The sequence below is a fragment of the Parambassis ranga genome, chromosome 12 (assembly GCF_900634625.1).
Source record: "Parambassis ranga chromosome 12, fParRan2.1, whole genome shotgun sequence".
NCBI classification, from domain to species: Eukaryota; Metazoa; Chordata; class Actinopteri; family Ambassidae; genus Parambassis; species Parambassis ranga.
In genome coordinates, this window is record NC_041032.1 from 10345672 (window position 1) to 10373462 (window position 27791).

At 41.1% G+C, this 27791-nt stretch overlaps 1 protein-coding gene across 5 annotated transcripts in view; it reads left to right on the forward strand.

Annotated features, from left to right (window-relative positions):
• The window catches only part of rgs3a (regulator of G protein signaling 3a), a 103922-nt gene that overhangs the window by 69867 nt on the left and 6264 nt on the right, over positions 1 to 27791 (forward strand). For 4 of the 5 annotated variants that reach the window (XM_028417575.1, XM_028417571.1, XM_028417573.1 and 1 more), the window contains 2 exons: positions 7118 to 8110; positions 22114 to 22184. In XM_028417575.1, the coding sequence (XP_028273376.1) occupies positions 7118 to 8110; positions 22114 to 22184 (1064 nt within the window). Of the gene's footprint in view, positions 1 to 7117; positions 8111 to 22113; positions 22185 to 25743; positions 25877 to 27791 lie in introns of those variants that run through there. The other variant, XM_028417574.1, reaches the window with a different exon arrangement.

A 27791-nucleotide genomic window follows, 5' to 3' on the forward strand; every position in this document is an offset into this window, starting at 1 on the left:
TGTGTAAACATTAGAATGATTCCATATTTTTTTATTACTCACCTACAGAGGCATTTTTTTCATGATTCAGTTAAAAAAGATCTATGTTTATGTTCCCAGTGTTCACCTTCCATCTACTCCTGCTCCCCCCATGCCCTCTTATCTCTCTTTCCCTTTTGGTCTGATCACAATAGAGGGATCTGACAGATAAACGACTATTACAGTCTCATCGGTCTCCTCTCAGTAAAAATCAAGGGCAAAAGAGGCCGGAGCATTGCGGTGCATATAATGAGGCCATTCAGAGATTGATCACCTATATGGTTGGGTCCTTAAACAAGGTATTCCTATTACACAAAGCAATAATGACTCTTATATCTCCAGACCACAGATCGTTCTGGACAGTCTATATGAAAACCTGCTAAATTTATATTACAGCATGCGCAGACATGCACACCCAGATACACACCAAGACAATATCTAAGCAGCATATGATATGTGTTTGCATGAAGTGAACAGATCTATACCTACTTGTTTATTTAGCAACCTGTGACGTGATTTCCTGCAAATAAACAAATGGAGATGCATGTGTATGACTAAATCTGCTGGAAACTAATGTGGTTCGTGAGTACTATTTAGTTGTCTATCACTCCTGAGGGGGATAACAGCAGCAGCAGCTTCACGTCCCTAAGGAGGCTTAGTATAGTCTCCAAATGACAATTATACACGGAGCCATGCTTCTGTGCACTGATTTCTGTTGGAATGTTTTCTTTTGAGCCCCAAGCTGTTCAGACACAGGAAGAGTTTCTTCAGACAAAGTATTTAGTGTTTTTCTTTGCATCTTTTTCATCTTTTTTTTTTTTTATTACACTCTCTCTTTGGATCTTCCCTTGCAGCTTATAACTTCACCAGCACTGATGCTGGGACTTTATGTATTAGAAAGATCAAAGAAAACTTTCTCGACCAACAATGGACTAAAAAGCACCATGGAGTGCAAAAGTGCAATAAGATATATTTTGTTAAACAACACAGAGGACATTAGGCATATTTCAATTTGATTACAGGTCATCAGAATCATCAGGTGGAGTTTATGTTTCATAAAAAGAGCATTTCTCTCATGTAAGAGCTGGAAGCAGATTATACTGTTTGCCAGTGAGGAATAAGTCTAACTTTGTTCCTATTCTTTGCTATCACCATGCTTATTTCATGTTTTCCCTCTGGGCTGCGTATAAACAGGATGTTTTCTCTCAGATTCTCTGACCTTACTCATACTTTGAAGAAATCAATGAGATAACTCGGTGAGTAAAGACTATTCAATGGAGTGAAAAATAAGTCATACAGGCGGATGGGAGGAGTGTTGCATAACAGAGACATCCACCCAAATTGCTGTTAAAGAGACCCATCACTGAGGTGGTGTAAAGAGGAGAGAAAGAGAGAGAGAGGAGAAGACAAGGCTTTTGTTTGGTGGTGCACAATATTAACAGCAGTGCTAATTGAAAAGAACTGAATTTATTGTGGTTGGAAATGGATTTGGCAAGTGTAATGCTGGACACATTAAACCATTACCCACCAGTGTTAAACTAAGTGAAGCAAGAGAGGACTTTAATGCTCTTTAATGCAATGTCCTTATTTACCGGATGCAGGAAATTAAAGGAAAGATGGAAAGAGATGAAGATGGAAGATGGCACATTGTTATTGAGACGCAGGGGGGACGGGTTGTTTGGATGGTTGGAGGGACCATGATGGCAGAGCTGGGTTCATAGGTACATCTTTAGCTTTTTGGAGAATGCATTGCACAGCTGCTCCCCCTGGGATGTGTCTCCTGTTTCCGTGGTTACTGTGGGACAGAGGTCACATGATTATCCCCGAGTGACTGTCCACAAGTGAGCTTGTGGTTTCCTGTGCTACTATCTTTATGAGAAGACTTTGACCTTCAGATATTCAGAGCAGGAATATTTAGTTTTTTGTTTTTTGTAAATGCAGGTTGTGTTTGTCAGATTGTATTTCTTCAGGTTGTGCTTTAAACAAAACAAAATCAGTGGTCCAGCAGGTTTGTGACCTGTAATTTGTGATGTGCACAATTAAAGCTGGTCACATTTTCTGAAATGTTTTTGTATATGTGTGCATGATATGCAAGAAATAATGTGAACCTTTACAGCTCATTTGGCTTACACAATGTCACAGTTGTAACTCCCTTGGGGCAACAGGGGAAGGGACAGACTGCAAATAAACATATAAGGTTTCAGTGATATTTTCTTTCTTTTTTTTCTATTTTCTTTTCTTTAATCCATAAAATATTTGGACATAAGCCCATATGGGAACATAGTGAACAGAGTGAACAGAGCCAAATGCTGTAAACATGGTAAACCCTTACAATCTGCTGACATGTGACCACAAGTTTGTTTGTAGCCCACAGTGTGTTTGTGCCTGTCGTATTCAGGCCTTCACTAGTGCAGCTCTGATACACTAAACTGGTTGTGTGTTTATCTATTCAGATCCCTATAGCTTATGCCACGCCTGATTCTATGTAGTCCTAATTATAAGAGGCGGGTTTTTCTATTTGAAGTTTATTTCAGAAAATGTTGATTGTGTGAGGAAACCCCACCCTATTGTGCGTAATAGCAATACTTGTATGGTATAGACATTTTAGCTTAATTTGAAATTACTGAGCTATGCTGAGAGCAGACCTCATAACTGAGTGATACTCTACTACTTTGGATGACCAAATATGTGAAGAATGTGAGAAAATGGAGAGATATGCTGTTTTTATATTTTCTGAACATTAGGGCATGAACCGTGACAGCATTTTGTGTTATTTCTGTCCACTATAAACATCGTCTAAGTTTCCATTAATGCAAAGAAGCACTAAAATGATGGAATATAGTACAAAGTCCATTCATGAGCTGCTGGGAGAGTTTACTTGAAACAACAAATGGTAAAGTCTTGGTGGTGCTAGTGAAAAACATGAGCATCACCTATTGAGATGATGCCTGTACAGAATCATTATTTCTGTGTGGTTTAAAGTCAAGGACCAACTGATCATGAAACAATACTCTTTAGCCTTTTTGTCTCTGTTGGACAGTTTTGAGTGTATATATTACATATAATGGTGCTAGTGAAATTTACTGGGGCTTGCTAACTTGCTAGGAACAAACATCAGTGCCCGGTATAGCTGCTTCCTGAGCTTGAAAACAAGTAACCGACACAGAGATGAAGTGACTTCACAGCTCATGCTGACCAGCAAAGCATTAAATCACATCTTCTCAGTGAGCTGAATCCAGTCTTCTGCTTTATGATCTTTGACCACAAAGATGAACCAACCATAAAAAACAAAAGATCTGTTTGGAAATTCATAATCAATACAACGCTTTGTTGTCGTTGGTAGCTCATTTGAATGTGCTGTCTCTCCTCTGCTCTCTCCTGCCCTTTTCCACTAACTCATCTTTTTTGCTGTGTTGTTGCTGACTTCCCTCCTCCCTTCTGCTTGTCTTATCCACTTGGTCTCTCCCATCTATTCACTCTCTTTCCCTGCATTTCACTCTCTCTCTCAGCCTTTTAGTGCCGGTTTTGTATCCTCGCTTAATTGAAGCAATGGCAGAGATTATATTCTGTTGAATCATTGATGACTTTGAGATGCATTTGTGAGCAGTGGTATTGTACATGCGCATATGTACGCACTCGAATCCAAACACAGGGACAAAGGCTTTGTGCATCGTGCGTGTCTCATTGCCCATTAGCTTTTGAAGCAAGCTCACTGAAGGGACAATGCTAAAGAGTGTAATCATATTAAGAAAATGTCTTGAAATTCATAAATACGGCCATTCATATCTTTAGATGACACAAGGACAAGATGCTTAAAAGGGCTTAATATGAAGCTGCTTGGTTTAGTGTGTGTGAGCGCCTGTGTGTGTGCTGTTGAGAGTGCGAAAAAGAAACAAGTGTATCTGACAGGACAGGTGGCTCCATTGTGTCTCAAGCCATATCTTCAACAGTCAAGGGTTTGTATGTGCGAGACGGGGGTCAGTGATGCACACAAACAGAAACCGTGTCTACATATATGAGAGGTAGACAGAACAGTTTCTGTTGTCAGATCAGCATGTACATAGCATGGCAAGCTTCATGACACAACAGAAAGTCATCATTTACAGACAGTAAGTGCTGATTTTGACTGCCACGAACAAAGGAAGAACAGATGGAAAGGAAGGGGGGATAAGGCAGAGGCTTTACTTCCACTTTCCTCTTATGAAAGTACATTTCATTCTAAAAATACCCCTCATACCCTGTGCATCACCATGAAGCCTTGATGTCTTGGCTGTAACACTACTGTGAACCATTTAGATGGGATCACAGGGAGGTTAAGGACGAGTTAGAAGGAAAAAAAGAGAGGTCTGGATCACCTTCAGGCAGTTGTATATATCCATGAACATCAAAATTGTATTTATAGCCCAGAATAACTCGTTTTAGTCTGAAAGGGCTTTTGAGTGGCCAGGTTTGGGAAATAGTAAATGAAACACCCAAAGAGATGTGCCTTATTTATTTTTTTTTTATTTTTTAGATACTGTATTAATCCCAGAGGGAAATTCGTTACGGCTGCTAGTCATACAATGACTAGCAAGGCGTACCACAGGCTAGGGTGAAGTGTCTTGCCCAAGAACACACAACAGTGACTAGGGAGGAGTTGGGATCGAACCACTAACCTTCCAGTTATTGGACAACCCTGCTATCCCACTGCGCCACTGTTGCCCCCTTGGCTTGTCTTCCCAGCCCACTACTGGAATGATAAAGCAAGTTTCTCTGGTTTTGGGGCCTCTTTATTTAGCTGCAGACTGTCTCAAAGTCTGATCAAACCAACAGCACCACATCATCTGCAAATAGGAGATATCACCAAACCAGATACTGTAATCCCCATCTATGGTCATTTGGAATGTCAACCCTGGAGGATCCCAGTTATGCAGACCTCTATTATGATCATTAATATGCTCAGCCTTTAAGCCAGTGGGCTGAAACTTCATTAAGTCACAACTAAAGCAGAAGGATCAGATATTCGTCTTTATTCGGGGGCTGGATCCTTCGAAGGCAGTCTACAAAGGCTGTGCCTTTGCCAACCCATGAAGGTCAAACAGAGTTTCTTGGTTGCATCACTTTGACAACTTCAGGTGATACTTACATTTATAGTTCCTGAATTAAGTCCTTAAATCATTATTTCTCAGCCGCCAAAGTCAGTTTGCCATATTGCCTTTTAGAGAAAATAAACATGCAGTGAATTTTGGAACAAGTTTGGGAAAGAAGGATTTACTTTATGCAAATCTGGATGGCCTTGTCCTGAGAGATACAGCCACTGAAGAAACCTAAAAGACAAAAAGAAGCTTAGTCAGTAAAGCATTTTTAACCTGATCTTTAAGATGCAACACCACAAAGAAGAAAATATATATCCATACATAAATGCATCAGGCTCTGCACCATAAAACAAAAGTCTCACTCTAATACAGTACTCATACTGTCTGAGCTGCAATCATAGAAATATAAATATTAATTTCAAGTTTTTTTATACTGAATCGTAGACCAAAATGTGCAAAGTTCATGAATATGGGTTAAAAGTTTAGAGTCAAGCACAACCGGGGCAATCTAATGTTAGCTGCAAAAGTACACAAACAGCTTGTGAAATATCATGAGAGCTGCCTGAGAGCAGGCAACGTTATCTCCAATTAGATCAGAGCATCTTGTGACTGGAGCTTATCATCATGGTTAACTGGCAAAGCACAATGAGGCCCTTCACTAGACTTGCTGCAGAGTTTAAAAAAAGAGGCAGAATTGATTTTGTAGGCTTAGCTGAGGGCTTGTGATTTCACAGATTTTATAGAGAGTACTTTGAATCAGAGGGTACGTTTCTTTTCAGTTTGCTCTTGACCCACAACTGATTTCCCGTGGTGAAAGTAGGGCTTTGGGAAACATCTACTGCAACACTTATATATTTGATATCACAGTGGAATCCAGTGCATCATCTCTATTTAAAGTATTCATGCATTCCTTCTTGTTTGGAGCTGATCTACATGTAACCATATGTAGGACTCTCAAAGGAACTTGTATTCTCTGGATGAGGTTTTAGATCCAATAAGCCAAACCTTTGCCTGTTTTTCTAGTATTTTTGTGGTCAGTTAGTTTACAAAAACACAATAATGGCAAGCTTTGGGTTAAATCAGACCCCGTAATCTGGAAAAAAAAAGGAATAACTGCAGCATCATTGCATCGAATGAACATAAATATTTAAAATAATAAAAATAAATAAATCAAACTTTGTGACCTTTAGTTAAATTTAAAATAAAAACGTGTGAGTGTGAATAATGTTATCCCACTCAAAATGCATTTATAATGATCCACCCACTGTGGGCTCCGCAGGCTGGAAGAGGTTTTAAAGCGGTGTTTAAAAACAGCTGATTTTAGGAAGAAGGTAATGCAGATGGATCGCCAAAAGAGGGGGGCAAGCTTTGTTTGTGTGTGTGAGGGACAGGAATATTTAGTTTGGCCCTTTAGGAAGCGTTGAGGACAGTGTGTGGTCATATGAAAGATTTGAATCATGGGAGATAGATGGGTGAACAGATGGGCGACAGCTTTTAACACATTGTAGCAACAATATCATCAATTCCTGTAAGAGGTTGATATTGTCTTTTTACTGCAGTCCCTGAAGGCAGCTTAGTTTGACTGAATCACTGTGTTGATGCGTGGACAGTACAATCACACATAACAATATGAACTCAGCACTGATGAAGCTGACCGCACTGTGACCACACAGTTTGCATTTATGTGATAACTTGTGGGTGTGCTTTCAGTTTTAGCAGGTCAACTATGAGCTGTCCTCTGATTTTTGTTATTCTTAATCAAAGATGTCCGTCTCTGTGCCTTCCAGGCAGCGCACACATGATAGACTGCATGCTGTGATCGGTCTTTTGGGCAAATCGTGACGGAACTATCATCACTTAAACTGACACTGTGACCTTCTCAAAAGATATTAATTGCATCTGGGCTGATACTGACATTGCAGTTTAATCACATCCATCCATATTTTTGGCTTGTGTATCCAGCCTGTGCAATAATTGTCCAAACAGATTTGACTGATTGTCCTCTCTCCTTGTTTTCCTTCCAGATGTTGGAGCCTAAGGTGGATGCCCCCTCTTGTGAGCTGGGCGGAATCGGAGGAGATCGAGGAGGTGTGTGTCTCCACCTGCCGCCGCGCAGCTCAGAAGGTGAGGAAAGCAGCCTGTATCCCTCCAGTCCCTCAGAGCCCCCAACACTGGGCAGCCCTCACCCCTCAGAGCCGCTGACCCCTGTGGATGAGATCTACATGCCGCTTGGAGGCCTAATGGACTCCGATGAGCGACATAAGGTGCCTCCCACGCCGCCTCCTTCCACAGAGGGTGAGGACTGCAAGAGTATCGAGGGACACGAGATGGAGATCTGGAGAGAGAGGAAGGATGAGAAGGACAAGAGAGAAGTAGAAGAGGAAGAGTATGAAGAGGATGAGATGAGCAGAAAGAGTGCAGGGAGTGAAATGTGTTATAAAGAAGGTGAAGAAGACGAAGGAGACAGGAATGAAGAGGAGGTGAACTTAAATCTAGTGGTGTCAAACACAGATGAGGACAATGTCTCAGAGCCTCCTGACACCAACGCTCCTCCTTCCTCCTCCTCATCCTCATTTGTAATCCCCGAGCTGCGCCTCGATCGCTCCTTCAGCGCCGATGCACTCTCCTCCCCCAACACTGATGAAGAAGAGTACGATGAAGATGAAGATGAGGAGTCTGAGGAGGAGGACGATGAAGATGACAGCGACGATGCCTACCTGCAGCGCACAGATAGCAAGCGCCGTAGCATGGTAGAGGGCGCCACGTGCGAGAAGCATGGAGGAGGTGGGCTCAGCGTGCAGAATTCCCTCCGCAGGCGCACGCACAGTGAGGGTAGCCTCCTGCAGGACCCCCGTACACCATGTTTCACCTCCGACAATGCCATAAACTGCCTGGAGGCCGGGGGTTCACACCACAAGGGTGGCTGGACACTCCCATCCCCCAAAACTTTGAAGAAAGAGCTGACCAAGAATGGAGGCTCCATGCACCAGCTGTGTATGCTGTTCTCCGGGAGGAAGGTAAGAGACTCTAAAATAAAAACATACTGAGGCACACAGGTAAAGAAATACAAGCAAAAATTTATATATTTTTTTTATCTTTGACCCTTATCAAGAAGCTCTGTTTCTAAATATTGCATCAGTCCAGTCCAACCTTTCACTGCACTGGTTTCTTTTAAAAGAGTGACATCAAGTGGTGAAGTAGAGGAAACACACAACATCTATCAAGAAACAATGTTATGTCTGAGAGGTTTGACGTCAACTTTATCTAATATAAACAACCATAGTGACTTTTTTATACATCTTCAACTTTACCTTTAAGTCTTTGAACATTGTTTTACTGCATCATAGCCTGACATTTACAATACTGCATCATTCTATTTACATTCTAATGCCATTAGGTACAACACATTTGTAACTATAAAAGTGAAAATTCCAGTGAATTCCAGTGAATTCAGTGCAAATAAACTGTGCTATACAGAGAGCTGCAATATATAAATCACTACTTTGTGACTCTCATTTGAGTCAATGTGAATGTTTTTATGCAGGATTTTGAGTTTAGTGCAGGTAGCTGTGGCTCCTGTTGTCCAGCAGAGGGCGGCATGCATCACATTGCCTTAACCCATTAGTCTCACAGGATATCATATCTTTTGCTTTGGCAAGTGTTGAAGAATCTGACGTTCTTGTCATAAAATACTGTGTTTTGCGAGTCGTTACACTCTTCTTGGAATGCACACAGATTATTCTCAATTCCAGCATCACTATTTATGGTGCTGCACACCTGAGCGTCTCTCAGTGCAGACAAATGAAAATAAAAGATCAGGGTAGTGATATCAGAGCTCTGTAGATGTCCCACAGACTCAGTGACAAGTTCTCCCTTTATCGCTGTGGAACAGCAGAAGTACTGCTTCTCTTTATCAACCTTCCCTTCCACACGGCTGTCAGCACTCTCGGCAGCCTTAAATGGCAGTATGTGTGCAGTGTGCTGTGGAGGAATGCAGCAGACAGAGCTGGAGCCTATTGGTCTTGGCAGATTCAAGGGTAATTTTACTACCTATTGGCGTCATGGACACAGTTCCTTTAAGGGTTGTGTTTCCATTATTTAAAAAATGATCTGTCAAACTCTCTCATTCATAAATCTTGTGACATATCTAGGTGCAGTGCATGTGTGTGCATTTATAAGGTGCGTAACAGAGAGCATTTTATTGGATGTTAAATTGGTTATGAATTTATTTCATAACACCTTTATAGTTCTCATACAAAATCTGGCTCTAATCAGCTCTTACATGTCCGTGCGTGTTGTGTAGGGAAAGATATGAAAGGACATTTTAAAGCAATCACACTCTGTGATGTACTTAGAGTTGCTATTTTGAGTGCATAAATATGTTCTCAATGATCAGAAGGGCAGCATGCAGTGAAACTATGAGCACCCAGATGGTGTTCTCATAACTGTGGTGAGTGATGGACACCTTGCAGTGGTCATTAATCGCTGTCCTGTCTGATCGCAGCTACATGTAGAGAAAACTACGGTAATCATTTTTTTCTCAGGTTAACCTCAGTAAAGGCCAGATTTTATGAAAAAAAAGTCTTTTTAAATGACTAAATGCTAGATTTCACTTTGGATCCATGCATCGTTGTGATTATATTCTGAAAACAATAATGTTTGGAATGAGTTACAGGGTTGTTTGTGCAGTACATAAGTGTACATGCATCACAGAGTGAGGAGTATGACAGAAGTTTCTCTCACCATTTCATTATGTGAAGCCCCTCCCGTCTGTCACCTCTCTTTTCTCTTTCCAGGCAGTGTTTACTTGTCCTTTAACAAGCATTAACTCTGGCCCTCTCTTTCTTTCCGCTCTGCACCTTTTCCTCTCTCTTGAAGTTTTTAGTGGCCGATCATCAGAGCCAGAGAAGCAGACAGAGAGCAGGTCAAGAAAAATCATGTCAGGAAACTTTGCTCCTGCTGCCTCAGGCTGATGAGGGATTGTGTCAACAAATGAGAAGGAAACTAATATTTATGAAAAAATGAATATAAATTGCCTTGTTTTAATAGTAATATACAATTCATGTTCTGACTTGAGTTAGTTGCTTCACCACAATAAGACTGTTAGATATGATGTCACTGGTGCAACATCCTCACACATATCATACATGGTCATATATGGTATCATATATGATCATTTGGCTTTTCAGACAGGGCAGAAAGTCTGACGGCTAAAGGTGGACCTAACATTCTCCAGACTTTGTCTCTGGATCCGGTGCTTGTGTCCCTTTGATTGTTGTTTTCATCCTTCATGCAGTCACTTCATGGTTAAACGCAGGAAGAGACAGTGCTGTGAGTTAAAGCACATAACCAAACTGACACGAGTTGTCTTGGAAGCAAAGAGTCTTTCTCTGGATGGTAGATTTTAGATGCACTGCATGGTATGGGGGATAAACAATGTTATGCTAAACAACAGTGACTGGCCAGTTTGATTTTTTATTAGCACAGACCTAAAATGAGGAAAACAATATTGGTCTAAGTATTGATCCCTGTGGTACTCCACCATGAATACTGAGCTTTATGACAGAGACTAAGGCATATCAGACCATATCAGACCTGCTGCTAATGATCAAAAAGAAGAGAACCGTACAGCCTGAGGAACATATGCCGCTGCATATATAGCCAAAGCAGACTGGTCAAAGCTGCTTCTGTAGGCATTTTCATAGCTCATTAAACAACTAAAATGGAAATTTTAATAAATGAGTCTAAAAGTTATAAAATATTCCGCTGAGCTCTTTTACATAATACTTTTATATAAGACGTAACCACTGCATGTTCTTTCCAATCAGACCATTAAATTACATTGCACTCTCATCTTCCTCTCCAAACCCTCAAATCCTCCCTCTGTTTTTTCCACAAATCTCACAATCAGTCATCTTGCCTGTCTGTGTGAATCTGTTGCATCCACACAGACGTTGGTGCAGCTGACATATGTGGATCCACTCCACGGCTTTCGGCCAAACCGCGGCCAAACATTTTGTTTATGGGGTCTGAATGTTTGTTTGAAATCAGGATAAATATCAGCTCTTACAGACGTTTTAATGTGTTTACTGACGGTTGCAGGATGCTTACATTCCTGTGTGGTGTCAAGGATACTGAGGCGGATGATGCAAAATGGAAATAGTTTAGACTTGAAAACATGCGCAGTCAGACAAATACCTGAAATAAAATTAGTCAAATTACATTTGCAGCAACATTTACTTTCATTCTTTATTATCATCTCCTCTCCCCCCCTTTGTATGATGAACTTGCTCAAAAAACACTTCACAATCAACATTCAAGTACACAATGATGTCGCTGCGCTGCATAAATAATCAGCCCATCTATTATGTCCTCCTGAAACAAACATTTTGGCAGCTGCACATCTGAATTCACATTGTCTGTTTAGCTGGATGCAGCTGCATTAGAGTGCTCATTCAAAGTGATCCAATTGAGAGAATTCGTTACACTATTGTCAGATATTACAGCATATTATCTATTTGTTCGACAGGCTGAATGGCACAGGGCCATCTAATACAGGACAAACAGTGCACACGGCTTTATCTGACAGGAATGAGTCCCCTTTGTCTAAATCAAACCTGTCCAGCTGATCTACAATCAAAAAATAAAACACGAGCAGTACGTGGAGGTCGTTTTTGGCATGATTTGTGTGGACAGCATAGGGTTAAACACACAGAAATGAGCTTGGAACAACATGTTTTGAGTTTAACGTGCCTTTAGAGTACTCTTCCATTTCTAGATGTCCACAGCACAGCGATAAGCAGGATAAACATTTACAAGAACCTAAACATGCTATTTTAGGTACCGTACAAATATATTAGTAAACACTGTGTACTGTCTGTTAAGTAATTTCTAAGAACCTTAGCTACATGTCTACATGTCCAGGAACACAGACACATATATTAGAGGTGACCTCTCCTCATTCTGCAGACCCTAATGTGCATATTTACCTAATTTAGCTCAAAGGTTTGAGTATGACATAGGACAGCACTTGCTGATGTCAAGATTGCAATGCATGATGCCTCACATGGGCAAGCATGCGTGACCAGACCTAATAATAGTTTGTTTTTTAGCGAATGTAAGAGGTTCGTGGAAACCGCTTACCGAGAACAAATTAGCGTCGTATCAAACTTGAAACCATGTCAGTGATCATTATCCAGGGGGCCAAGGTGTACAACCACAGTTAGCACGTATGATTTGGCAGCATTGTTTTCACACTGCATGACTGGGACTGTAGGTAAACGTGTGTGTGTGTGTGTGTCTTCTGTTTGACTGTACAGTAGATTGCCTGGATAGGACAAAAGGTCTCCGGAGTTCAAATCCATGCAGGATGCAGCCAGACATGGACATATCCAGAGATAAGCTAAATGAGTAACATGTAAATATTTACTGAGCAGAACCGAACAAACAGTCAACACAGAATCCAGTCAGCAACATGTGAATGAACTGAATGTGGTGTTTTTCTTCAGTGTGTAGTCTTCCACATTATGGATGGTGGTGAGGAAGAGGAGACAGACCTTTTTCATTTAGGAAGGAACTCTTGTTAAGTTGTTGTGAAAGTAGAGACATCTCTCTTATTCTGTAGCTGAAGTGCTTAGACTAGAGGGTTCCCAGACAGATTGTATGTTATTCCACCCAATCTCTATTTTCTTTTTATTATGTCTTTGTGTCTGTAATAGCCAGTTGTCAGTACATCCAGGTTTGCAACTGACATAAACATAAGGATGAAGTGATTTAAAGGGCACACGTTTCCTTGATTACAGGGATTTTTTTTTGAGAGGGGGGGGTTGGCAGTGGTTGAGTGAGTCCAGTTTGTATCTCGTTTAATAAATATACACATTTTTTTCCTGGGATGGTGTCCTCAGAGGCACAGACAAGAGGAGACAGCATAAAGTAACATTATAGTGCAACTTAAACTGTTAAATATTCCAGTTTGCCATTCCTTCTCTGACACTGATGTTATTGCGTTTGAATGTACAGTATGTATAAATGAGTCTGGATGATGGATTGTTTTAATGCCGGGGTTTCATATAACTCGCCGTTTCCAAAGGAATCCCATCCTGGCTGGTTTGAATCTGTTTTATAAGCTTCTGCAGGATGGATGTAGGAAGGAGCATCAGTTAAAAACAAATGAAACTTTGAATTGATAACGTATGTAGTCACACTTACACCTGCAGAATCAGTCATGATCATTTCCGAGAACATAGTAACACACTTTTATTATTTTTCCCTTGAAATGAACCCTTATCTTGGTGAACTTGGTAACTCCTTGTGACCTCATGAGAGTTCAGAGCATCCCACGCTAATCCCTCTCACCAGGGAGGCTCCCACGTGGCCGAGGAGACTCTGCTTCTCTACTTGCATCCTTTTCTTCTGTTTTTCCTCTACAACTAAAACACTCAGCGGCCTCCACGTGGACTTACACCCCTTTCACAAATCCCTCACCACAAATGCTAGCTAATCCCTAGCTAATGAAGCTACCATTCCTCTTGTTTGTTTGTGATCAATCGCTTGGCTGTTTGTGATTACTCTGCAGGTTTTAATGAGCTCCTGCTGTGAGTGAAGCTGTGTGGGAACAAACTGTTTCTTCTGTTTTTGCTCCAATACAAAGAACATCTGTGCTATTTTTGAAATTGACTCTTCAAAAAATTAATTTGATCCTGTGACTAATACAATAACACAACATTAGAACTATCAGCAGTCTACATTTCCTCAGTGACCTTTGAATTTTAACACTCTGCAGAGTTTCTGTTGTAATCCTCTGATGTCACTGCACTTAATAGCTGGACTCGTTTCAGCAGACGCATGGTCTCTGCTCACCTTACCTGCAGTATGTGCACTCTGCTCATCAAGTGGTGGGACTTTAGATGCTATTGCTGGCACAACAAAGCACACTCCTGACGTTCAAGCTAATCCAAGAGAGGATCCAGACGGCCTCTTGTTTCATAGTTGTATCCTCTGTGTATGTGTGGAGATGTTTACAGCACCTGTTGCCATAGCAGCATTTTGACTGAGGCGGGAAGTGATTACATAAATACTCATAGATGGTTTCTCACAAGTGTATATATACACACATACAGATGCTCATAAACTCAGACATGGATCACTAATCATCTGACATGTGACCAGTGTTGAGCATAATAACTCCTAGACATAACTAGAAAGCAGTGACCCCACGAATGTTCACTGGAGCAACATTATTTCTTGTCTTCTCATCCCCTGACATATTAATGCTAATTTATAACCATTTTAGGAGGCACGCCGTTCAGCAGTGTAAATAGAGACACTTTGGTGAACTGAGTCTTTTTGTCCGAGTCTCCTTGTGTTCTGTCTTGGGTAAAAGTCAGTACATACAGTGAGATAACAAGAACGTGATGTACTTCATCTGCATGCCAGCTATGTGGGCCACATCAGCACATAACCCTGACTGCATTTGAATTATCGACACATTGAAGCATACACAGAAACATGACACACACTCTCACTTACACTCCCCCAGGAGGCAAGAGTCAGGGTGGACAATGCCGATGGGACGATGGGAGCACACGTGCTATCCTCAAAGAATGGGAACAGGGTCAAGGGAACAATCGGGCCTGGAGGAAGAAAAAAGGGAAATCAAAGTTCACTCTTTGATATTTCATTGGACCGAACAATCTTTTTTCTGCATGCGTTTTGCTGCAGGCTGCTTCCTTTTATTATTACAAGAAACTGTAGTCACACATGTAATCACGCAGCCCTGAGTGCTGAAAGATTAGTTTGTATTTCACATTAATGTTGAATAAATGACACTATTAAACAAATACATTGAGTATTGTCGATATAATAGTTAATGATGGGTCGTGCTGAACCCTACACTGTATGTTTTTTAATTTTAGAAGTCACTTTATTAAAAAACAGCAGCAGTCAAAAAACATGAAACTTTACCACAAGCATTCCTTTTGTTTTTTTGTCTTTGTGTTTTTTTACACCTAAAGAATGCTTTGAGCCGGACACGTGAATGACACAAAAAAAACAAAGTGTACTTTTTTAAGTTGTTGACATTGTGTTTTTTATTATGTAACAACATCCAAGATGAGTGGAAGTACAGGCTTAAAACATTACAGAGAACACATTGTTTATTCTTATCTGTCACTCTGCAAATTGAGGACGGCAGTAAAGACAGATATTCTATGAGTTATGTGTCGTTTGCTTCCCATTGGAGGTGAAGTACGACCTTTACAGCGGTGGGTGTGTGACCCACATCACTCCGTCGCTGCCATCCCTGGAATCTCAGTCGCAGCATTCCAACCCCTCCTTCCTGAATGCCATACATCTCTTACCAATCTGCTACTTTACTCAATATGGTTTTACTTTTATGGTAAGTGAACAAAATACACACTGCTAAAAACTGACCAACAAAAGTCAATGTGTCCCTTAAAGTGTGAACATGTGGAGCTCAGCACTGCAATGACCCTGTGCTGATGCCTGAATACACAGTAGGATGGAGGTCTCACTTACATTCATGTTTGTTTAAAACTGAATGTGACAAATGCATTTGCACTAATGAACGACATTCTGTGCCTGTACATGACTTCAACCCAGTGGCATATTATGGTAGTAAAATGACATCACGGTAACCTCTTTCTTTAACCATTTGTGCAGCTAACCATATCAATTCAGCTTGTCATTTTATTCCTATATCTTGAAAATTTCTTCAGCTTTGGTGCAAACATTCACCTGAACTCAAAGACAGGTGCTAATGATGTGACTCACCCCTGCATAAATTACATGAAGCTAGCTGGAGAACTACAAGGCGGTGATTCTAGTTTCTTACTATTTTTAACTCTTCAATCCTGAATGTTATGAGACACACGTCTGTGGATGTTTTCATGCACCTGGAGTTAATGAAGGGCATTTGACATCCAGAAAAAACGACATTCAGAGTGTGTGAGTCATTAATATCAAGTGACAAAGCCATCATCTGTGCTAATTGCCCTTTGAGAGTGTCTGCCAACACAGAAGGCTCACAGAGTACCACCATGCTAAGCTGGTTAAATTCAAAAATGCATCTTTTGCTGTCTACCTTTCACAACGGTCCGTCTTCAGAAAGCTGGAATTTTTCTCGCACCTAAACTCGTGTGTGAGATATTATTGTGTGAACAGTGATTTAGGCTCTGTAGGGGCGCTGTCAAAATGTCCCTTACGCTATTGAGTGTGAACACCCTGAAGTGTAGCTATGTAATCAATGAAGCATGAGAAAATACATGGATTACCCAGTGTGGCTACAGCCGGTTGGGAATGATTGGCCTCTGGTTTTCCTGATGGTCCTGCTTTTGCATATCTGCCGGTTTTGGGAAGAATTATGAGGCTGCAGACATTTCAAAATCCTGAGCAGAAAGGTCATGTGCTGGTCAGAAAATGTCAATAACATTTTTAATGGCTCTCAGCAGTGCTAGGCCTGACTGACATGATGGCTTTTCTGAGGGGCTCAGAGAAGTGACATTGTACCTGCATTGTTCATTAGCATCCTGCGACATGGGAAGTACTTAAGCAGGAAGCAGCCATCTCCTGAGAGGTGCTGAATAACAGGAGGCAGAGGAGAGGCAGGTCAAGCACCAAATACAAACACTAGGCTCCATTATTATTTTTTTCTGTGTTAAAATGAACACTCACACACAAACCTGTGCAGACAATGTGCCTATTGTAACCCATTTCATTATGTAGTGAGTAGGAATGAGTCAGTATCCTGTCTGTAGGTTACTGAGTTTATTTTCAGATATTACTGAGTATTGTGGTTGTCCCATTGTGCTGTATGGGTGTGTTTGTGTGCCACATCTGCCACTCAGTGATATAAGTGTACTTTCTCACAGAGACATGCCTTACAACTGCAAGGTTATTTCACCCCCAAATTTCCTTTTATTTGTGAGTGAAGATGGAAAAATATTTCCTGTGACATAAATTGAAACAATGAGGATTAAAAAAATTACAGGCAAAAATGATCAGGAATGTTTTCTCGAGGTTATAAAAAGAAATGTGGGAAAATCTAAGACTTAAAGAAACAACAAGGATCTTCTTTATGATAATACATTTGGTGAAGTCTTGTGAAAACTTCATTTGTGGATTGATAATCATTAATGCTCCCCCACTGAGTTCAGCTTTCGTGGTCTATTTCTACCACGTTTCTTTGATAAGCATCAGCTTGTGTCTTTATTTAATCTTTATACCGATGTATTTTCTGGCTCGTATAAAAGCACCCATTGTTCCTCCAGTGCCCCCCTTGGAGAGAAAGCAGATTCTTCTGTTTTTCCTTTTCTACCCTCTGGCATGGATCTACGAGAAAGTGCAGACACTTTCAAGCACAGGAAACGGCCAAGATTATCATCAGAAGAAGCAAGCCGTGTCCACTTATTTGCTCAGAATACAAATACACATTATGCAAATACTGGCTGGTGTTATATCAATGCATGATAAGTATATTAAAAATAGATGTGCCAGACTGAAGATATATTTCCACAGTGAGACGGCTCATGTTTTGGAACCATGTGTTTTCTAAATTTCACAGTTACGTTCCCACAGTGTTCAAAATGCATCACATGTGTTTGTGGTATAACTGTGCTCATCATTACACCACAGAACTTTTCTTTCATCTTAAATGGTTATTTCGCTGATTAGCAATGAGTTTTTTTTTTTTTTAAACAATTAAAAATGATCAGCTAACCCACATGGGCCCTGTTTACTTAGACCCCGTTTACACATAGCCGGGTATTTTGAAAAACAAATATTTCCCTCCCTCCGTTTTTCAAACTAACATTGTGCACACATCATCGTTTTCAAAAAAGTTTCCATTTACATTAGCCCACATAAGCTCCCAAGAGCCGTCATAACTACGCCAGGCCTGTGGGTGGCAGTGTAGGAAGAAGGAGAAAGCCGTGAAAGCCAATCAGAAGCCTCATCAACTCAGTCTGGCTCTTTGTGTCAGAGGTTATTTCAAAATTGCTGAACCTGGAGACCTAACATGTCTCTGCTCCTCTACATAGTAAGAGGAGCTGTATTTGCAAATGCAAACACTACGCAGAATGCTTCCATTACTAGACTACAGCCTGCTCTGGCAGCCGTACTACACAAAAAAAGGTTGCATGAACTGACGTGCAAATTCTGTTTTTGTCAGTTCTCATTGAAATGCAAATACTGCATTTTCCAAAATCTCCAGTTTTTTTTAGATAGATTAGTTTTAACAGACGAAAACTCCATTTATGTGTAAATGAAAGGCACAAACGAAGGGAAAAGTCTTCGTTTATACAGATACCTATGTATGTATTGACAGGGTCTTAAGCCTGCCTTGAACCCAGAGCAGTTTTGGCCCTCGAGGCACTGTGAAGGCTCAGTGTGGGCATCCTATGTGGGCTTGAAGCTTAAGTTTAACTGGGAGAAGATACTACTGCAGTAGCCGTAAGCTAGAAGACATTAGTCAAAACACAGCTGAGAAGGGACATGGAGACATGTTGCAGGACGTCATTGTGTCAGTATGAACAAGTTATAACGCAGAAGTGCATCACAATGTCAGGAAACGGTGTTCCAACATGTAGCCCCAATTTAAGGCTTTGCTAAAAGGAATGGGAGATTGTCTGGAGTCTCCGTAACATTGTTCAGACGACAAGCGTGTCCTTTATTTTCCATATAAACAAAGAAATAGGGAAATGAAAAGGAAGGAAGTGTTCCAAGCGAGGGCTGATGAAGAAAAGCAGCAGTGGTGAACTGGTGAAAAAAAGGTGTAAATACACAAAGAGTGAGATTCATTCATTCACACGTAGGGTTTTATGCTGCTGGAGGATTTGCAGTCTGGGCTGGCTGGGTCAAGAATGTTTCTTAGCTGTGTTTAGGATACTGTTCCTGCAATGTGTTTGTTAGTGCAGCACAGCTGAAGAATGTACAGTTTGTTGTGGTAGAGATGGATAGTTTTACCCTGTCTAGGTGATGAGAACACACACACACACACACACACACACACACACACACACACACACCAATCTCCCGTAAATCTGCCTCAATAAACACGTACATGTGTGTCCACATGTTTATGAACTTACTTTAGCACCATTAGAGACGTGTTTGCCCATAATTGTTTTTCTCACCCACGCATGTTGAGGCAAACACACATGTGACACACACATGTTGCCGGTTAAACCTGTATCTGTATATCTGTACGAACCTTAACAGCATATGAACATCTGTATCCAGTGCCTCTGGGGGGTTTGATGGTTGTGTGGTCTTTGGCAGATTCGGTGTTCTCTTGCTGGCTTCACTGAAGCATGTCAATAGTCTATACACATAAGCATGCGCACACACAAACACACACACACACACACACACTACAAGGTTATATTTAGAAAAGGCCTTTTTTACGCTTCACTGACTATTAGCAGGCAGTCTGGGTGGGTACATGTGTGTGGTGTGTCTACGTTTCTTTTGTGCATGCAAGGGGCCTTGTTGGGGTCTGGAATGAGCAAAAAGGAAAACTTTAGATTTAAGTTGTAATGCTGTGATTGCAGGCCAACAAAGAACAACTAATTCTGCAGTATTACATTTCACTATTGGTCTAAATCGGCACCACCATGGCCATGTTATATAATAGTTCATTTAGGCAATAAATCTCCCACATAGTGCCTTGAAACTGCTGACATTCAATGGGCAGGTGGTGATTTGTTGATGACCCCTATTAGGTAGAATTCAATCAATGTGCCGCCGTAGATTGTGCACTCACAAACGAGAAAGAGAAAGACGATGGGAAGCTTGATCAAATTATGGTGGAACTTTAAAGGCACACCTTTTTAACTCACTTTACACTGACAAGAGACAGTTATGTAGATTTATGGTTCTGCTATCAGGTGAAGACAGGAGGGTTGGCGGTGTGTGTGTGTGTGTGTGTGTATGACAAGGCAGCAGAAGGTGAAAAGTAAATACCTTTCATCTTCATGCCTTCCACGTCTCTGTAAATATTACATTTTATGATCTATCTTAGGCTTTCATGCTGTTCCAGTTTGGATTTCTCTCTGATGTGGTCAGTAGTGGTTTGCTTGTATGCGTATGATGGATTCCCCTCCTCCCTCCCCCACACACACATTTCCCTGCATGTGTGTGTCCATGTGGATCTCATTCAGCCTGTATGTGTGGGCAGTTATACGGCTGACATCAGGAGTGATGCCTCTGCAGAGGGCAAAGTCTTTTTCCGATTCTTTCCTGCAGCTTTAGGGGAAAGTCAAGGTGACAGCTCCAGAGGGAATGGGACTTCCCTGTTGTGCTGTCCCCTCTCTAAGATTAATAATTAGATTTTGATGTCTCATGAACCTCAGTGACTTAATCTCTATTCATGCATAAAATATGGGTTGTGCTCCTAGAAGATGACTCCAGCAAATCCCACAGTTCCTGATTTGAAAATACAATATAATATATTAATAATATCATTATTGTGTATGTAAATGTTTTGATCTACTTGCTTTTATGTAATATCTTCATCACTATTAGTGATTTGGATGAGGTTTGTGCGCATAGTGCATAGCTTGACAGGTCTTTGGACCCATCAAACAGCAGCTCTAAGTATACTTATTTTTAGACATCTCCTACATTACATAGACTCAGTTATGACAACCCTTATCTCAGTTGGAAGGAGGAGTCAATATGGAGAATGATGCAGCAGAGAGATTGTTTCTGTTATCAGGGCTCTGAGGAGACAAATCATTCACAGACACTAGACACAACCAGATATTTGAGCTAATATCAATCAAAAGCTGCACTGGGGTTAAAGGGACATTAACACATTGTAGTTAGCCACATCAGCATGCCAGTGTTACAGCTGACATGGGGACACATGTCACATTTGACAAAAATCCACTAAAATGTTTATATTTTTTATTTGTCAAACATGTTTTCCTTCTTGTAAACTGTTCTTCGCACACACACACACTAAGTTGATATGTGTAATTATAGACCAACCAGGAGTGTGGCACATGTAGGGTAGAGCCATGTTTGCCTATCAGACTCAGCATTGTTGTTTAGAATAGAATTATTTCTTCGCACACACACACAATGTGGCAGATGCACAAAAAACATACATGTCTACCAAAACGACATATATATTAAGAAAACCTTTATTTGTCCCACAATGATCATCTGATAGAGCAATTTTAGTATAAATACAAAAACCAAACACTTGTTTTTGTTGCTGTTTTGTCAGTTTTAATGACCTCAGAATCTTGACCATGCTGCAGTTTTTCTATGCCCTTGGACATAGTAATCACACATTCACAACTTAACAACAACACCTTGAGGAAGTGAATGCCAGCCAAAATGTCCTTGCTTTGCAATACAGTTCCTCACACCCAATACACATGCGTTACCAGCTGTGGTCAGTATTCAGCTCAGATTGAACTGTGTGTGTTGCAGTAATACAATGGCTCATTATTTAGAGCCACACACACATACAATGGGGCAGCTTCAGGCCATCAGATTAGTGGAGACTGACCCTTTCTCCACCCTGAAGCAACTTCCCTTTTTGCTCCTAACCAATCAAAATGGTGGGTTGGCAGAAAGTGTAATGTGAAACCGGTGGTCTCGGCTCAACACTTCAAACCTTGGGCACAGTTGGAGGCCAAGAGAAACAACAGCTGTAGTCTTTCACACTCTCTCACAGTTTCTCCTTACTGTGTTACGTCCAGACATATACTGCTCACCATCAACTGCTGCCTACACACACTTAGCTAAAGATACAGAAGACCTCAGACCTCCAAAAGCTTTGTGGGATTTACAGTGTGGACTGCTGCTATGGATTAATCACTTTGGTGGCTTGGCCTAGCTTAACTGGACACAACAAGGACTTGCTATCTTGCTTGCCATTGCCTGTTGGAGTTATTCAAAGTTTGCCACAGCATCTGCATGAGGTTACAGGGTCCTCTATCTTTGTGGAGGGTGGATGATGCAGTGTGTCTTCTCCTTCCTCTCCCCTCAGCTGAGCTCCGGATCCCCCTGTAGCTGCGAGGTCGGCCCTGAAGGGACAAAGAAGAAGAAATCCAAGAACCTGTAAGTACTCAGATCTCACATGAGTTTCCCTTTTCCTTTTCTGTTGGTCATTTTCACGCTTGCTGTCAGCTCATTGTGAACATTGTGAAGTGGCACGGTTATAATTTATGTGGGAGGAAAACAGGAATGACAGTGAGCCAGTGGCAATTCAGTGATAAGTACTGACAACTGTATTCAGACAGCAGCCCCTTTTTTCATGCTAATTTAATCATCATTGTGTAATCCAGTAAAATGGCAACAATTTCACACTCTGTTTTAACAGCCATTGTTTGACAAGGGTTTCTTGTGTCCAAACAAATGGTGAATGATAATATGTTTTATACTGCAGCCCATGGGGGGTTAACTGAGACTGAATCTGACACCATGTTAGCATGTGTGTGTGATTGGAGACTGAGAGGACATATCCACTTACGATCTCCTTTTTAATTTTTAAGTTACATTAATTTTATGTGTGATTAACTCAGCCATTATGATGCTATCATAGGCTTCAGGTGAAAAGTGAAAGTTAAGCGAATCATGTAATGCTGGTCATCATCTTCTTAATTAAGTGGTCAATGAAGTGTGTGTCGCTCTGTGGTACCATATGTGTGTGTGTGTGTGTCTCACATTCTGACTGAGGTGTGAAGTAAGGTGTGAGAGTGTTTGTTTGATCGTATTTGTGTGTGTCGACACCTTGGTGATTCATCAGCTGTTCATTCTCCTCTTCATCAAGATGAAAGCACATTTCTAGCACCGAGCACAGTAAAATGCTGGCCGTCCTTGGGGCTTGATAGCTCCACCATTCTCCAGCTCCAACTCAGACTGTGTCTTTGCGGTGTTTAGTTAAACCGCAGATTAAGTGATTAAAATTCCACTGCTTTTTTTTCTCCCCTCAAAGTGTGAGACTATATCAGCTGTATTTGCTTTACTAAAAACAGGCAATACAAAACCTCAGTGACAAGAAGTGGGTTCTCTTATTAGAAACAGATATTTACTAAGGTGAATCTTTCTCATAGCTCTTTCAACAGGGGTAAAATTCTGTTAATGAAGACTTGCAAAGACAATGTACAGATGACTGTGTGTGTAGTATCAGTAGTAGCCGCTCTAGCTGCTCTTGTGGATTGTATCTGTTGTCACAGGTCGTGGCCAGCACACACTGATTTTCTTTGAAAGCAGTGGCTAAACACAGCATTCATCATCAGGTTAGCTTATCTAATATTACGCATAGCTCTGTTCCTGTTCTGAGCTCTTTTTTTGGCAAACAAGCAAAATTGTGAATGAGGAGTTGTAGATGCCTAACCTGGACTGCTTAGTTATATACAATATTTTTGAATGCACTGATGCGGGTCTCTTCTGTCATCATAGTTTAAAATGAGCTTGGATGTTTGCACTCAGCTCATATTGTCCCTGTTCAATTCTCAATGTCATGAGCTTGTTGTCACTCGGCAGCTGCTTTTATTGTTTTCATTCATTTTCCATTTCAAGCTATTTTTCATCATGCTATAGAATGAAATATCACAGGGGAAATGATTATTATACACTCCACATATATTGGGTAACACATAAAAGCCAATAAGGCAAATAGACATAGAAGTCTGATATGGCCAGTTATAGCTTTAAGAATGTACTCTCTGACCTCTGGTCGTCTGATTTTTCCAGTCTTGACCAGAAGAGGCACTAGATGTGAAAGCTTTCAGACAAGTTTTTATAAAGAATTTCTGGTCAGACTGCTGGGTTGCAGCATCTCTGAAATAATGTGGTGTGCTCCCATTCAGTGGTGGTCTGAGAGGAGAGGGTGTAGTGGAGTGTGCCGGGAAGAAGTCTGACCTACAGCACTTCTAATTTGCAACTTACTGGACTTAAAGTGTCTGCTGCTGCTAACATCCTGGTGCCAGATACCACAGGGCTGCTTCACACGGCCCATGCTTTTGGCCTGTCAGTGCTGTTTTTGCTGCATGTGAAGGATCGACAGCATATTATGAAAGTTGTCTGTCCTTGCACATGTATAAGCACTTTATCTAGACTTCCTCTTGTCACTGCTACAAAGCAGTCACTGATTGTTTCCTCTTCATTCATTCAAAACATAAAAAGTCCAGTCTCTTTCCTCCCAGTCTCAGTTTCATCCCCTGTATGTTTGCTTATTCTCCACACCTTCTTCCATCTCCTCACACCTCTTTCCCCTCCTCTCGCTAATGCACACTTTACTTCCTGTGTTTAGTTTTCTGGATCCAGCACAGCTGTTTTCCTGGGATTGTCTGCATTATCTCTGCTTTTATCACCATTTGTTTATAGTCTCTCCAGGTGTTCTGCTTCCTCAAGCAATGGATCCCTGCATGGCTACTCTCCCATTTTCTTCCCCCACATCTGGTGGTTTCAAACTGGTAGCAACAAAGCCATAAACTTCAATTAGTGCTGCATGGCATTTTTTTTTTTTTTTTTTTGGGGGGGGGGGTTACTTATTGACAAATGATTCTACATATGAAGAACCAAATGATCCACGTGAGGTGTTTATTAGAAGCGTAAATGACCCTCTGTGTGTGCTTCTGTCTGTGGCATGATTTTAAATACTGTGTATGTATGTAAAGTGAAGATGGTGTTTTTCACAGCGTGGCCTTCATCCTGTCTCTCTCAGCAGCCGTTTCAGCCAGAATCACCTGTTTATGCTGACAGGGCTCTTTTTAGAGGTGTTAGAGTTAGCCAGGGTGGATGGTTCATTATGTAGTTGACATAGTGAGCACTGACCTTGTTGCATGAATGTTGAGTTTAGGCGAACGATTGAAAGCTGCCGCTGTGAAGAACAGTCTGCACCACACAGGTGACAATGCTGAATTGATGTTGAACTCCCAGAAATTGATTTTTTTTCACATTCTAATTGCAAAGACCAAGAAAAGATGGGATAGATCTTAAACTGAGGCATGAATCTGACCCTTTTCACTTTGATTTTAAGGTCTATATGCAGGTCTGTTTTTTGCTTGGTGTATATAGCATTGTAATTACCAGATAAGCTGGACCTGGACCTTTTGTGTCAAATTCTATGTCTTACATCACCCTGTTGGGGGTTATGTTTCAGACTGTATAACTCCTCCCCTTTCTGTAGGGAGAAGAGCTAGATAATCATGTCAGGCATCACTGTCATTCCTATATTATGTTTACTTAGCACCTTACATCTCCATATTGTATCCATGTATCATATATTGTGCTCATACCGCGTACTGTACTCTTTTTGGATTATAGTGACACTTATACTCTGTACTTAACTGCATTTAATGTAACTTAATACCTCTGGCACAAGAATTTCCTTCGGGATTAATAAAGTTTTATCTTATCTTATCTTATGTTATCTTATCTTATATTTATCCCAGTCAATACTGAGCCACCAGTCACTTTAGCCCTATATGCTAAGAAGCACTCTGTGCAGTGAAACCTAAACTGTCTACAATATCTGAATCTCTCCAGACCTCAGTGGATAGAATCTGGCCTCTGAATACTGCATGTGGATTGGGTAAGCCCTGAGTCCGCCTTCTCCAAACCCCTAGGACTATATAAAGCTCTACCAGAGCCTCTCAGGGGTTAGAGGAATGTGATTGCCAAACAAACCCCTGGGACCTGACCACAGGCACTCTTAACACACACTTACATGCAGTAAATGCTGCGTTCATGCTGGCACCAATGTTTCACACCATGGTGGATTTCTCAGAGAAATACCTGGAAAGGTAAGAGCGAGGCAGTGCATGGATTAACCTGCTGTTTCATTCTCTTATCAGTCTTTTTTTTTTTTAAAAAAAAGGGAGAAAAGCCTGGTTGGGTAGGTTGGGGGGGCTATTTTGCATAGTCCCACAAGAATGGCTGCTTTCAGGCTGGTAGGAAGCTATCTGACCTCTACGTGGATCTCATTTGGCAGTCACAGTGAGGGAGAAGAATCCCCTGTGAGGCTGAAACTATTTTAGAGGAAGCAGCTTTAACTTCTAACTGGAGGCTGTCCCTTTTTCTTATTATACGCAGCCTGGATTTCAGGAATAGGATTGCTCATGTGGTCTTTGTGGCTAGGAAGGTGAGTTTGCTCAGAAATAGAGCTCATCTTTTTTTTTTTTTCGCTCTTGATTGACGGAGACTGTGAATGTGACGGTTATATTTATGGACAGAATTTAGGACAAATCCCTTTTTCATTGTTCTTCGAGGAATATTGCAGAGTGACTTTCTCCTGTCTGTGAGGCACTTTGGAGATTGGATTTGCTTATTATGTTTTAGGATAAGCCACAGCTCTAGATTGGTTTGTCTGTGAGGACAGAACAGTACAAATTCTTCCTGTTGTTTTTTCACCTTATCTCTTAGAAAGTCCAACTGCTATTTAAAGAGTAACAGTCATACTGACATAACCTCTGACCTGTTAAACTCACACGGACACAAATACACAAACAGGCACACATGCCAGCACCGTGTTATTTGTGTCCTGGATTCACTTCTGAAAACATGCTGCTCACCTTGCTGTGCAGCGGATCTCACAGGTCAGGCTTCAGAAGGGGTGAACTCAAAACCTTATGTACTGGGCAGAACAGTGGGAATGAAGTGGGGTAGTGGACTTGGCTTGTGCTTGCATGGTACATTGTGATCTGCAGTAGGTCTGTCTGCAGCTCTCCCCATGTGCTTCCAGAGCCTTTCCCTGGGAGTGCGGCCTACTTTTTAGAACACCAGGAATAGCCAGCGGGGTCCTATTAGTGCGACTAATGTGAGCCAAGCAAAGAGGGAATAAAGAGCATGGAAACCTGCAGATAATTGCCAAGTGATAGACCTCTTGCTCCTTCACTCAAACACTTTACTGTAAAGATTTTGTATAAACACTCAGTTGTACGCATCTACCTAGATTAGCCGGTTGAGCAATGGAGCACAAAAGTCTGCCAGCAAAGACGGTCCTAATTTGATAATCTTTGACAGAACATGTGTCTGCTGGCAGATCAAGTTAGGTGTAGGCGGTCACTGTGAGTAATGGAGGGTGGTACATATCTAATGGTATCAGGTCTGAGGGGAGGGAGGTATATATTAGCAGCTGAGTGATACAGTGAAGAAGAAAAAAAGCAGGTGCTCAAAGTGAGAGACTGCTGAGAGCCATTAGCACATAAGAGCAGAGCTACAAAGAGCACAGAGTAAATAAAATGTTAAGCACAGGATCACGCTTTAGTGATTTTTACTCCTTGATACTGGACTAAATAATGTGTTTAAATAAAAAAACCTGCAAATTCTTCTGCTTTTAAATGCCTTATTTCTTGCTGCTTGATGTCCCATTCTAAGTCAGAGTTAACAGGATAGGGAAAGTTTTAAGTGGCCTGTAGCTACCACCAATTGGAGACCAACATGCATCATGTATATGATTATCATTATATGATGACATAAGTTGTTAAAGTATTCACAGATTATGTATTTACTCGTGTACTGTTTGTGCTTTTTTCATATGAAAATACAATTTATAGGCAGATCTAAGCTGCTTCATTGTGTCTGCAGTATCTGCTTACACCCACAGGGTGGCAGGAGAGGTGCACGCATTTCTCTTTTAAGTGGCTGTTATGACATCATTGTCACATCATTCCCACATGCGCTGAGCTTGTATAAAACCAGACATAAATAATAATGCGT